This window comes from Argentina silus (assembly GCF_951799395.1).
Source record: "Argentina silus genome assembly, chromosome: 11".
NCBI lineage: Eukaryota > Metazoa > Chordata > Actinopteri > Argentiniformes > Argentinidae > Argentina > Argentina silus.
The window spans coordinates 323,923-338,605 of NC_139665.1; the positions used below are offsets into that span (position 1 = coordinate 323,923).

A 14,683-nucleotide genomic window follows, 5' to 3' on the forward strand; every position below is an offset into this window, starting at 1 on the left:
GCCTTTGGTCTCGCCTCTACAAAAAGTCCCATCAAAACTAACACTATCGAACAAAAATCCCCATGGCCAAAAAAAAAAACAGAACCAGCACAGAATCTTCTACCAAATCACGTGTTCCTCTTCCAGTTTGTCTACTCTGGGATCGTATTCAGGCGAGCGCAGGTCATTTTACCTTGCTATTGTTCAGAGTGACACCGAGCCCCATGTTCACAGCCACAACAACCATTATCACTAGTGGAGCATCTACGTTACGGCCTCTCCCATTGTCAGAGAACAATAGAGAGAGAAACCTGCTGGGGGGTCCCTCAGGGTCACATGTTGGGCCCTCTGCAGTTACTGCTACCTCTCTGCTTCTCCTCTCCTAGGGTTAGGGTTAGGGTTAGGGTTAGGCCACTCAGACTAGCAGCTCTAGTCTGTATAGATCTGTGGTGTCTCCTCTCCTAGGGTTAGGGTTAGGGTTAGGGTTAGGCCACTCAGACTAGCAGCTCTAGTCTGTATAGATCTGTGGTGTCTCCTCTCCTAGGGTTAGGGTTAGGGTTAGGCCACTCAGACTAGCAGCTCTAGTCTGGATAGATCTGTGGTGTCTCCTCTCCTAGGGTTAGGGTTAGGCCACTCAGACCAGGCCCTCTGTAGTTATTGTTACCTCTCTGCTTCTCTGTTCTCCACCACTCTGCTGCTTCTGAGGGTTCTTCAGCTGCTGCTCCAGAGTCAGGATCTCCTGCTGGAAGACGTCTCTCTCATGTTCCCGGTCGATGGCCTGCTCCTGTGGGTGGAAAGAGAGAGAGCGAGAACTTTAAAAAGGAGAGAAGCAACAGGAAATACTAACATTGAGGAGGCAGTGTCTGATGGAACAGAACATTGAGGCAGAAAATAAGACAATGGAATGGAATCCTGAACCAATCCTGAATCAGTACCAACGACCTTACGTGTCAGAGTTAATAAATGCAACCTTGCATGGAGGTTAACTCACCAGGACACTAATGAATGACTGATTAAGTGTTTTTATACACTACTCAGAGTGTGTACATATGTAATGTCAATTCAACCATACATTCTAATCCTCTCCTTCACCCTCCCCTCCTCCCTCCCTCCCTACCCTCCTCCATCCCTCTTACATCCAGGAACCTCCTGTTCTTCTCCAGCTGTTTCTCCAGAGCCTGGATCTGCTGCCTCAGGTCCCCGCCCTCGGCCTTCTGGGCGTGCTCCAGCTCGATGACCATGTTCACCTGCTCCTCCAGCTCCGCCTCCAGCACCTTCACCTGCTTCAGGAGGGCGTGGCTCTCCTTCTCCGCCTGACGCTGTACCTCCACCTTCTCCTTCATCAGCTTCTCCGTCTCCTCCAGCAGGTCTGGGGGAGGGGGGAACGGGGGTGGAGGAAAGGCATTAGATACAGTCACTCTGCGGGAGGGGTCGGTCTAATGTCTGTATGTGATTCAGGTCGTTTCCCAGACAGGATGCCAGGATGGAGGAATGGTTCAGGGACAGATGATAATCCAAAAACGCTCTTTTTCACTCACCATTCTAATTATTGTTTTATTTATTTATTTACGTTCCATTGTATTTTGCCACTTTTGGACGGTCAGGACTGCTTCTATAAAGCATCACGTCACTTTTTAAACCATGTCAGGGCCAATAAGACGGCTGCTTTCAGTCACGTGACATCAAAGCAGCTGCTCTACTGTGGTGCAATACAACTCAATAATCAATACAACTCAATAATCAATACAACTCAATAATCAATACAACTCAATAATCAAAGCCATTCCATCCCTCCATCTCAGCATGATGTTTGTAACAGACAATCTCCCCCAGTACCTTTCCACCACACACCCCCAACATTCTCCCTGTATCATCCACTGCCCACAGCGAACCAACCAACACCCAACACTGCTTCACCAACCAGATCAAACCCCAGGGTGTTAGTGCAACAGGAGAAGGGTGTAAATAACAGACCAAGGACAGACAGCTGAGACAGAAGTGCAATTTAACCATGATTTAACCATGCCCCATACGATCAACAGGCAGGGGGGGGGGGTTGATTGAGCAATCATCTTGTTGCCTCAAAGGTATGGAACATTGTCATGATGTTACAGTAACATGTAACATAACATAACAGTAACATAACACGGACAATGTGAGACCAGGTTAGTGTTTACAAAACTCATTTGGACAAAACACCAAGACATGTCAGCATAAATGTCTTGAAATATAATTTGGCATACAGTATTAAACCAGATTCATTCAATCATGCTAAAAAAATAAAAACAGAATGTGCACGTTGACCCAAAAGACAGAACCATGACGTACCATAACACAGAAAAGTGGATCGAAACAAAACGCTGAAGCAACAGTTAGTGAGTGAGTGAGTGAGTGAGTGAGTGAGCCCAAAGCAAGCAAGCTCCAAGCGTTCTGTGGTGAGTTGCAGGACTCGGCTTAAAAAAGAGATATATTGGTGCTGATCACTAAAGACAATAAAGGAACATAGATGTGGCCATGCCCGATGTGACACACCTGCTTCAGGAGCTGCACCCACTGCAGCTTCAACTAGGCCTACAGGAGAGTAAGAAAGCACAGTAATTCAACATGCTCTTTGTTTTATCATAAAATAGAAAAAGTCTCGAGGAGAAAGGGATGCAAGAGGTGGAGATGAGAGGGTGTGGCCTCACTGGCTCTGCCGTGGGATTAGTTAAAGCTGTGTCGGCAAAGGATGGTTGAGCCAATGCCGTGAGGAAGAGCGTGTCAGGTGTTCCTAAGATGGCCATCTGTACGTTTAAATCATGACCTTATATGGTCAATACTTACCGGAAGACAAACCTAGGGAACACCTTGAACTAGAACACTGGAAGCAATGCAACATTAGCTTAAAACTCTGATAACCCTGGCCTGTCCTGGTCAGGTTTAAACTGGTTCCAACCAGTTCAGGGAGGGCAACAAACAGTTATCAATTATAAAACTTCATAACAACAGTCACAGACTGAAGAATGTACTTCAAGTGAATGAATTGGGGATAGACTAGCATTATGAATAATATTTCAAGAAACAAATTCACTGATTAAAAGTGATTCTGATATAATATGAAAACAGCATTGATGAGAAGATGATACTGTCACAATGACCAGCTGGAGCTGACATACTCTGATGATGTTGATGAGTCACAAACAGAATCAAACAGAATCAGATCCTGAAGCCTTGTGTCGAAACGCAGACTCATCCTGCCCTCCGCCCACTCTCAGGGGAAGTGAGGTCATAAGCACAGATCAATAGGTCTCTGTTGTCACTTGACAGGCATCTGACATTTCCAGTAACCTTTATATGATCCTAAAGTCTGTTCTTGTCATTGTTTTACTGTCTGGTGATGATGGTGACTGAAGGTTAATGAACCTTTGGCTGAGGTGTGTCAACATGTATGTAACAAACTTACAGTACCAGTCAAAAGTTTGGACACACCTCGCCCATAATTCCATATGTGTTCCTTCATAGTTTTGATGACTTCAATATTAATCTACAAGGTAGAAAATAATAAAAATAAAGGAAAACCATTGAATGAGAAGGTGTGTCCAAACTTTTGACTGGTACTGTAAATTACTTAAATATAAGTACAGTAAGTATGTAATAGGTAACTTAAACTAATAAGCAACTTAAATATAACTCAGTATACAATAAGTAACTTATACAAATAAGTAATTTAAATAACTTAAACTTAAATAAATGTCACTTACAAATGCATTATGCACTGCTGTAAAGGTGTTAGCCATTTTCTTCCTATTACAGAAAATACTGTAAAAACCTAACGCCAGTTAATCTGTTTTCGAAGATCTACACTTGATTTGTTGACAGGCGTTCACTCTGTCCCCCCTCCTCCCCCAGGGCATTCTGGGATACGTACGCAGCTCACGCGGGGCGGCGTCCTCCCTCATGGCGTCCTGTTGCCGTGACAACAGCTCGCGCTCCTGCTGCATCTCCTGCCTCTCATGCTCCAGTTCGTGGAGCCGGCTGCTCGTCACCTGCGTGGGCCAATCGGTTTCAATCAGGTGGGCGGGCGAACACGCTACTATCCAATCAAATCACAGATTTTACACAGAACCACTAAATTCCCACCAATCGGGTTGTAGAATGACTAAGGGAGGCTGGAGCGAGGCACGGCCCTGGAGGAGGCTGGAGTCACTCAGACACAATGACAGTGGTTTGGGAGTTCCTTTCGTCACATATTTTAATGTTTTTATTTAATATTTTATTTCAATTTTGTGGACTTCATTTCTATGTTAAATACCAGGGAGCGGGGCGTGTCTGAGGGGGCGTGGCCTGTAGTCTCACCTGCAGCTCCTGCTCCAGGCTCAGGTGAAGCTCCACCTTCTGACGCACCTGCTCCTCCAACGCCGCCCGTTCATCTGTATACCCATCTATCACACCTGGAGGGGGGCGGGGGCAGGGGGCAGGGGGGGCAGGGGCAGGGGGGGAGGGGGGCGAAAGTTTACTTAAGAGACAGTTGAACAGATCTACAAATGCAGACACACACAAAGACATGCTACAAGATTTTTGTTGCCAATTTTTTACAATTTTGTCTGAAGTGTAAAACTCTCTGGTTCATGATGAAATGTTAATGTTTCTTATCTCACTGGACCACACAGGAGCCTCGGGTTCAGACCAGGACACCTTGGAAACACAGACGGATGTGTACTGAACCCTTTACATGAGCACACACAAATACATGCAAATAAGAGAGCCGCGCACACACACACACACACACTCACGCACACACACACGCACGCACGCACGCGCGCGCACACACGCACATTCAGATACAAACAAACAAACAAACACAGAGCCGCGGGGGGATCTCTGACCCAGTTTGCTCCAGAGGGTCCAGCAGACGGCTGCTTCAATGACCATCTGTGACGCCACGGATCCTCTCAGATCACCAAGCACACACGCCGCTGCAGCCCGTCACAGGCCAGAGACCACAGGCCAGAGACCACAGGCCAGAGACCACAGGCCAGAGACCACTCAACACGCTTCAGAGACAGGGTCGCACGCTACCTATGCTCCCAACAGGGGAGGCTGGCGGAGGTAGAAATCAGAGGACAAGCTCATTGTAATGCATGGAATGGAATGAGGAATGGTAGGTAGGAAAGCTGGTTCGTAGTTGAATGAATAAATTGGAACAAATCAACCAAAGCAAACATAACTGCTAGTTTAGTTATCATCTCTGAAACAGCCACAACGCAAGGCTCTGTTCAGTTATGAATGAATCACCAGGAGGTATTTAACTAGAACAAACATGGAAAAGCACAGCCTTTTGGAAACACTATTAATTCATCACTGTGGTGCCTGGAGTTTAATACACTGATATGGGGCTGAAAAAACTATAACTCTAACATTATAATCAGGAAATACAGCCGTCACATGACCAGGTGAGCGCTTGGCTGTCCACCAGACCTTCATCCTGGCTCTGCCTTCCTCCTCTCTCCACCAGAGTCATCATCACAACTAACCCCTCCATCTAACAGATGATCAGACTGACTTTCAGGACATGGCCCAGTGCTTCACAGCTAAGTCTACCCCCCCCCCCCCCCCCCACTGTCTTGGTGGAGGTAGAAATCAGAGGACCGGCTCATTGCATCAATGCACAGAACGGAATGAGGAATGGTATCAAACACGTGAGCCCGTCCTCCGATTTCTACCTCCACCAGCCTCCCCTGGAGTGTTACATCACTTCTACGTTGTCAGTTAAAGGAGACGTGTCTGGGAACGTTCTGTTCTACGGGGAGAATGTCACAGGATGACCTGATTTTGGAATTATGCTAATGAGAACAGAGCACTTGTAGTGACAGGCATCATTCTACATGTAGAACCTCAGAGACTCGCAGAGACCTAACCCTAACCCTCTAACCCTAACCCTACCCCTACCCCTCTAACCCTACCCCTACCCTAACCCTAACCCTAACCCTAACCCTCTAACCCTCTAACCCTCTAACCCTCTAACCCTCTAACCCTAACCCATCATTCTACATGTAGAACCTCAGAGACTCGCAGAGACCTAACCCTAACCCTACCCCTACCCCTAACCCTAACCCATCATTCTACATGTAGAACCTCCGAGACACACAGAGACCTAACCCTAACCCTCTAACCCTACCCTAACCCTAACCCTCTAACCCTACCCTAACCCATCATTCTACATGTAGAACCTCAGAGACTCGCAGAGACCTAACCCTAACCCTCTAACCCTAACCCTACCCCTACCCCTACCCTAACCCATCATTCTACATGTAGAACCTCAGAGACACGCAGAGACCGTTAGCCTCAGAGGGACGGCTCGTCTGTGGCTCGTCTGTGGCTCGTCTGAGCTCCATCCATCACGCTGCAAAGCAAACTAACCATAACCAACCATAACCATAACTAACCATAACCATAAGCATAACTAACCATAACCATAACTAACCATAACCATAACCATAACCATAACTAACCATAACCATAACCATAACCATAACTAACCATAACCATAACTAACCATAGTCCTGATACAGACTGATCTCTTTCCGTCTCTCTCGTTCACATGTGCACGCACACACACGCACACACCAACATAATTTATCATTTGTCTGCTATACTAAGACTTGGCTACTATCCCTAACCCTGAAAACGGTCTAACTGTTATGGCCAACAGTGTAGGCTAACCTCTACAGAGGAGTAAACGTCAGTTACCGCCCCAGTCAAGGCACTGTCTAGCCCAGACTCCACAATGACATCACGGTGACACACACGGTGACACGTGGTGGAGGTAGAAAACAGAGGATGGGCTCATTATAATACATGGAATGAATCGCGTGTGTTTGATACCATTCCTCATTCCATTCCATACATTACTACTATCCTCTGATTTCTACCTCCACAAGCCTCCCTTGGCCTCCATACTGTACACCATGTCCTATATTCCTGATGCTTGCTCTGTTGAAAACCTTCCTTTGTGTAACAGGACACATCATTACACTCCCCAGAGCCTGGCTCATCAATCGATCAATCTAATGTATTTGTATAGCGCTTTTTTTTTACAACAAGAACAACACTAAGCAATATAAACAATAAATACAATACAATATAAACTAACACCAAACCATAGAAACCCAAAAAGCAAGCCAAGGAAAAAACTCCCCAGAGGGGAGAAAAACAGTGGCAAGGAAGAACTAATAGTGTCAGTCAGACCGCAGGTCTGTTTCTGGGGTTAACTGAAACCAGTTCTCCCACCACACCCAGAACCATCACACACTCTACATACAGGGACATCAGAGGGACAAAAGAAGGAATTCATTCAGCTCCACGTCTGCTGGGTTGAAGACAGCAAAGCAACACTCTGCTGAGACACAGGCTGGTCTGACAGGCGTCTTCAGAAGGGTTAGGGTTAGACACAGGCTGGTCTGACAGGCGTCTTCAGAAGGGTTAGGGTTAGACACAGGCTGGTCTGACAGGCGTCTTCAGAAGGGTTAGGGTTAGACACAGGCTGGTCTGACAGGCGTCTTCAGAAGGGTTAGGGTTAGACACAGGCTGGTCTGACAGGCGTCTTCAGAAGGGTTAGGGTTAGACACAGACTGGTCTGACACAGACGTCTTCAGAAGCTCTTAAACAAACACTCAATACTGCTGGTCAAGTCATGTGACCAAGATGGTCGTGATTAACATTGAAGGAATCTTGTTACGTTCCTTTGTTAGGCCGACATTATGACGTATATCTATATTCCTGATAGAAGACCTACAGTATAATACTGTACATGATTTAATATTTTTGCAGACATTTCGGTAACACTTTCTTTTAGTGAAATTAGGCACTAATGTGTAGTGTTTGCTTTCTACCCATCCCCTCGACACACACACACACACACACACACACACACACAGAATAAACACCTCATAAATGTCTAGTAACACCAAATAACCCTAATCAGCTACTTGTTAGACAGGTAGAAACTACTACTGAGAGTCTGATAAGTTGGAGGTTTGAGTCAAGAGAACCTCCTGATGGTAAATATTTGATCACGCCATTGGTCAGCTGTCACTGACAAGGATGTGACATCACACTCCCCACACCGAGGAGGATGCTCGTTACCATGGCGACCCGGCTGTGCTGACAGTGTCACTGCTCCAATACCATGCTTCAGATTACATCAGTCACATGACCTCTGCTCATGTGTTTTTGTGTGTGATTTTTAAAGTGTGTGTTTTGGTAGGTAAATAGTCTGGTGAACATGTCTGTACCAGCCACTACAAGATCAAACCTCAAATGTCAAAGAAATAGAAAACCATAAAAACACAAAACAAAGGTTAAGGTTGACAGGATATAAAAGTTAATTCATATCAAAGGGGTTTAGTTGAATCACTTCCTTCCTGGAAATCAGCTGCCTGTAGGCCATCTCACTGTGATCTCTAAACCTCCTGACCTTTTCAGAGTGACCCTCTCTTTACCCAGAATGCCCTCCCTTCATACACACATGTAACACAAACACACGCTCCCCTGTGTCTGACCCCATCCCACACACACATACATGCACACAAACAAACACAGACCCCCTCCCCCTCCCCCACCCCCACCCCCACCCTCTCCTGCTCCTCCCCCACCCCCACCCTCTCCCCCTCCTCCTCACCCTCTGCTCTGTGCAGCTCCAGGGCCAGCCTCTGCCGTGAGCGGGCCTCCTCTGCCAGCCTCTCCTGCAGCTCCTCCTGCCTCTGCAGCAGCTCCTCCATCTCCTGGCCGTGTCTGAACGACTCCCTCATCAGCTCCGTCTGGGTCACACGCGCATGCTCCAGCTGGGGGGGGGGGGGGGGCAGGAATCATGTTAGTGTCTAATTGTGAAAATCTAGCTTGAGCTGGGAAGAAAGAGAAGGTAATTGTGTTGTTTGTAAACCATGTCTTCAAAATATGTTTATCTGACGACATCAGAACCATGTAAGTGAGGCGCGGGAGGGAGAGGAGCGGTGTCTCATCTGCAACAGCTACTGCTGCCAGCACGGGCCAAGGAGACGCCTTCCTGTCCCCACGCTTTACTTCCTTCTGAGAGACGAGACTCTGGGTTCAGAGGTTACCCTGGTGCAATAAAACACTCAGGAGCACAGTTCTCCCACACCCACACCCACACCCTTTATGAGGAGAGATATCCATCTCTTCTGCAGCAACAGTCAAAGGGCATTATGACAACAAGGAAGTAGTCAGGTGGTCATGTGACCGTACCACGCAGACATTGTAGCTTCTGTCACATGACTACCTGAACAGGAGATAGAGGAGGAGGAGGAGGAGGAGGAGGAACACCTGAACAGGTGCTGGTAGAGGAGAGCCTTTCACTTTCATTCAAATAAAACCGTATTTCAGAAGTCATCAGATCTAGTTGAGGCACCATTAACCCCTCACCGTCCAGCGAGGCTAATTTGAAAGCACCGGAGGCCGGTTTCCAACCTGGGCTGCCATTGGTCGGTCACAACACAGTGGTACTGACCCTCTGAGCCTCACTGCTAACATAGCAAACATGTGGCTCGAAACCATGACGACCAAACATGTTTATATTATATGAACTCCAGAATATGTTTCCTCTATTACCGTCAGAGGAATCTTCTGCTTGTCAGTTGTGAACTCCTGGTCTTCTTTGTAACTGTTATAACAAGTTCAGTGAAAATGTGAAAGTGTCAGAGGTGGTGTTTGAACCCAGTCGGCCTTGAGTTGGCATGTGTTACTACCCCTAATCCTCTGCTCCACACTCACATCTGGGCCAGTTTGGTGCTTGAAAAAACCACGGACAAGCAAAGACGAAAAGCAGAAAATGTGTGAAAATAAATGCGATGGTTTGTCAGACGACTAATGTCAGACTACTGATGTCAGACTACTAATGTCAGACTACTGATGTCAGACTACTAATGTCAGACTACTAATGTCAGACTACTGATGTCAGACTACTGATGTCAGACTACTGATGTCAGACGACTAATGTCAGACTACTGATGTCAGACTACTGATGTCAGACGACTAATGTCAGACTACTGATGTCAGACGACTAATGTCAGACGACTAATGTCAGACGACTAATGTCAGACTACTGATGTCAGACGACTAATGTCAGACTACTGATGTCAGACGACTAATGTCAGACGACTAATGTCAGACGACTGATGTCAGACGACTGATGTCAGACTACTAATGTCAGACTACTGATGTCAGACTACTGATGTCAGACTACTGATGTCAGACTACTGATGTCAGACGACTGTTCCTGGAATCACTGGACAGAAGTGGCAGGTGAGCGCTGCAGTGTACGTGTGTCCAGGATAGTTTCAAATAGGCTGAAAGTATGAGTTAATAGTAGGATGTACAGCTGAGGTAGAGGTGCATGGAAGCGTGTACAGACTCAGCAAGGAGCAGCAAGTCAGCCGTTAGCTCAGCGCTCGCCAAACAGCCGGCCCTCTGGGATATGTATATAAAGTACTTCCTGATTAAACTGAATCGAAACTTTGTCAGAGTCAAACTGTGACAGTCTTCAGTCAGCTGTTGACTTACGGTGTAGGGCTGCATAGCGAGGGAGGTCTTAGAGACTTAGGGTGTAGGGAGGTGTAGGGAGGGAGGTCTTAGAGACTTAGGGTGTAGGGAGGTGTAGGGAGTTGTATGGAGGGAGGTCTTAGAGACTTACGGCGTAGGGAGGTGTAGGGAGGCGTAGGGAGGTGTAGGGAGGCGTAGGGAAGGAGATCTTAGAGACTTACGGTGTAGGGAGGCGTAGGGAGGGAGATCTTAGAGATCACCTTCAGCAGGTGTCCGTTGGTCCGGTGTTTGACATGGGAGATCTGGGTCTGCACCACCACAGAGTTCTTCTCTGTCAGAGTGGCAGAGAGGGGGAAGGGTCGGGGCAGAGGCACCCTGGACTCCACCTCATACACGTCCTGATCCCCCCCCTCCACCCACGCACCCCCCTGCAGGCTGGAGTTCCAGTAGGACTGGTAGGAGTCCATGCTGGAGCTGTGTGTGTGTGTGTGTGTGTGTGTGTGTGTGTGTGTGTGTGTGTGTTCCTTTAGGTCAGACGAGGCTATGCTGCCCTGAGGCGTTTGGGTAGCAGCATGGCTAACGAGGCAGCGGCCAATCACAAGAGAGAAAGCCCCCAGAGGGAGAGGCAACGCAGGGCTCTAAGCAACCGTCTCTACGGAGACACTGCCACGCTCAGAGCCCTGGGTAAACACCTCAGAGACGCTCCAACCACATGGTGGCTTTGCTGTGGAAGAACAGGTCCCAGGTCAGTATTGAAGAAGAGGTCCTGAAGTAACAATGTCAGAGGGCTTCCAGGCAGGAGAAGGTCCAGGCAGGAGAAGGTCCAGGCAGGAGAAGGTCCAGGTAGGAGAAGGTCCAGGCAGGAGAAGGTCCAGGCAGGAGAAGGTCCAGATAGGAGAAAGTCCAGGCAGAACTCCCGGTATTCAAAGTTCAAAAGTAATCCTCTGCAGCCGGAGAGTCACATCTGCACCTGTGGCTGATCTCTGAACGACCTCGGGGGTAGACACTGAGGGTGAGCTTTAGAATCCAGATCAGTGCTTTCTCTCTCTCTCTCTCTCTCTTTCTCTCTCTCGTTTCTGAGCACAGCGTGACCCTGGCACTCAGCGCCACTCACACTCCCTCCCTCCCTCCCTCACTCCCCCTGGAAGCTCATTAACGATCCCATGCTGTCACGGCAACAACACCCGGGGGGAGAGCCTCCCAGGACCTCCTTAACTGTCACACACACACCCTTAACAGTTACACAACAAGCAGCAAACCGAGGGTGAACTCAGTGGTGCGATCGTCAGCTTTCCCTCCCCTCCCCTCACTCTCTCTCTCTACAGACCCCTCCCTGTCAATCTCTCCCTCTCTCTCTCTCTCTACAGACCCCTCTCTCTCTCTCTCTCTCTCTCTTCCGCTCTGTGATCTCAGCTCCCTCTCTCCCTCTGTTCTCTGCTTCCAAACACCTTTTGTTTACTCGCCCCTACAGAAGCGTCTCTCTCTCTCCTTCCTGCAGGCAGCCTCTCATTGTCACTCTTTCATTCATTCGCTCTGTTTCTTTCTCTCTACAAACAAGCACAGAAGCAACAGAGGACTAAATCCCGGCGTCCCAGTGTTTCAGTGTTTCTCTCTCTCTTTCGCTTCCGGCATCGATAGCATGGGCAGGATATTGTTCAGTGAAAGGGGGAGGGAGTAGGCGTGGCTTCAACCCCCAGGGCAGTGGGGCAGGTAGCTATGCAAACACACACACACACACACACACACACTCACACTCTCTCTCCCTCTCACACACACCCTTATCGCAGGAGCTTGTCAAACCAGATTTATCTTCCTTCTCGGTGCAGTTGAACTGACTGAGGTATTCTGACAGGTTTCCTAAAATCTCTCTGTGTCTGTCTCTCTGTGTCTCTCTCTGTGTCTGTCTCTCTGTGTCTGTCTCTCTGTGTCTGTGTCTGATACATCGTGACACCTTCTCCAGCTCATAACTCACAAACCCAACGGGACTCGTTACATTCCTGAGCAGCTCGTTATCCACCATTATACAGACAGGAACCAACGATCCAGCATCACTCAACAGCAAGCCACATCTAATCAATCCTGGCAGGAAAACCATTCTGTGAACCATTAAGGTCTCGTGAAGACGGAGACTTTGATTGATTTGTGTAGTCAGCAGTCAGTCTCTGAGTGGTGTTTAACCCTAGTAAACATTCCAGAGAGCTTCTCTGTTGATTGAAGGAAACTTTACCGGCCTGGTGGGTCAGAGTACAATAGTTATTGGTCTGGTGGGTCAGAGTACAATAGTTATTGGTCTGGTGGGTCAGAGTACACTAGTTAAGATCTTTGCATGAACCTACACACTGTCTGCCCGCCGGAGTGTCCGTCTGCCCGCCTGCCTGTCTGTCTGTCCGTCCGCCCGCCTGTCTGCCTGCCCGTCTGTGTGTGTGTGTGTGTGTGTGTGTGTGTGTGTGTGTTGACAACCTGATGCAGGCTCAAGTTAGCGTCTTGTGTGTGTCTCAGTGGAAGGATGGAGTGATGCTGACCTCAGTGACGTCGCCATGGTGACGACTGACCTGACTCCTCCTTTAAGCTACCGGCTTTATAGAGAAGATAAAACCATTAGACTGGAAGTAACACCGGAATGTAGGACACACACATGGAACCATGTAGGAAGAGTCCCAAGGCTGGGAGGGGGTTACACACACTGTGCATGGGTTACACACACACACACACACGCACGCACGCACGCACGCACGCACACACACACACACAGAGCATGGGTGGCCGAGAGGGCAGGGGCTATGGGAAGGGAGGGGCTATGGGAAGGGAGGGGCTATGGGAAGGGAGGGGCTATGAGTCCAGCTGAGTTATAATAGGCTGGGGGGGAGACAAAGCCCTATGCAAATGTATCTATAGGCAACCGCTGAGAATGAGCCAGCTGTATTGTGTGTGTGTGTGTGTGTGTGTGTGTGTGTGTGTGTGTGTGTGTGTGTGTGTGTGTGTGTGTGTTCTAGGCCAGTTATCTCTGCAGTCTCATCTCCCCTGTGGCTGTGTAGCAGACTCAGGCAGCCTAGGGGGGGGTTGACCCGTGACATACATTGTGTATTGTTGACACTGTGACGACGTTATGTGTGTGTGTGATACGTTGCAGTGCTCCTACTGTGCTCAGCTCCGCTGAGTGAAGCTGTCTCTTATGGAGCACACACACACAGACACACACACACACACACACACACACACACACACAGACACACAGACACACAGACACACACACACACACACACACTTTCTCCTCCCCTCACTGCACACAGTGGGAAGTTGGGTTGAGAGGAGAAGTGAGTCAGAGTGAAGGGAGCGTGTTCAGTTACTCCATCATCTCTGCTCACAGTTGGACAACGCTGCTCATCTGATCTGCTGGAGCCCAAATTCTAATTCACCTACTGGCCCTTTAAGTGGCCGGTGGGGCGGCCTACCTGATTGGTCATCTCTGAGATGGGCCTACCTGATTGGTCATCTCTGAGATGGGCCTACCTGATTGGTCGTCTCTGAGATGGGCCTACCTGATTGGTCGTCTCTGAGATGGGCCTACCTGATTGGCCGTCTCTGAGATGGGCCTACCTGATTGGCCGTCTCTGAGATGGGCCTACCTGATTGGTCGTCTCTGAGATGGCGACCAGCAGCTTCTCCACGGCGGCCTGCAGCCGTTGGCTGACGTTCATCAGGTGCTCCTCGTTAAGCTCCGCCCCCTGGGACACCTCCAGGCCCTCGTCCGTCTCTGTCCCCCCAGACCACACACTCACGTCCTCCACACCGGCCTCTACGGCCTCCGCAGCCTCCGCCTCGCTGCCATGGTAACCCTCCACATCTGGATGTAGGAGCAGAAAGGAGGACAATCAGGGTTGTTGTGATTATGCGTTGCTGGGGAGTTGCTACCCTAAAGCACGTCATCACAGTGTACCTGTACATGTCATCAGTGTACCTGTACATGTCATCAGTGTACCTGTACATGTCATCAGTGTACCTGTACATGGTGTAAATGATCATTAAAATGTGATTAGATTTTGATTTAAGATAAACGGATTGGAGGAAAAAACACATGCATGTTCTGTATTTCAGGGGAGGCTGGTGGAGGTAGAAATCAGAGGACAGGCTCATTGTAATGCATGGAATGGAATAAGGAATGGTATCA

General features: G+C 48.5%; 1 protein-coding gene across 1 annotated transcript in view; it reads right to left on the bottom strand.

Moving 5' to 3' along the window:
* The window catches only part of akap9 (A kinase (PRKA) anchor protein 9), a 75,470-nt gene that overhangs the window by 21,138 nt on the left and 39,649 nt on the right, over positions 1-14,683 (bottom strand). The window contains exons 21-27 of the mRNA XM_083680511.1: positions 14,142-14,359; positions 8,639-8,801; positions 4,315-4,409; positions 3,887-4,004; positions 2,512-2,550; positions 1,116-1,348; positions 644-763 (exon numbers count right to left, since the gene is read on the bottom strand). Of these exons, the coding sequence (XP_083536637.1) occupies positions 644-763; positions 1,116-1,348; positions 2,512-2,550; positions 3,887-4,004; positions 4,315-4,409; positions 8,639-8,801; positions 14,142-14,359 (986 nt within the window). The remainder of the gene's footprint in view (positions 1-643; positions 764-1,115; positions 1,349-2,511; positions 2,551-3,886; positions 4,005-4,314; positions 4,410-8,638; positions 8,802-14,141; positions 14,360-14,683) is intronic.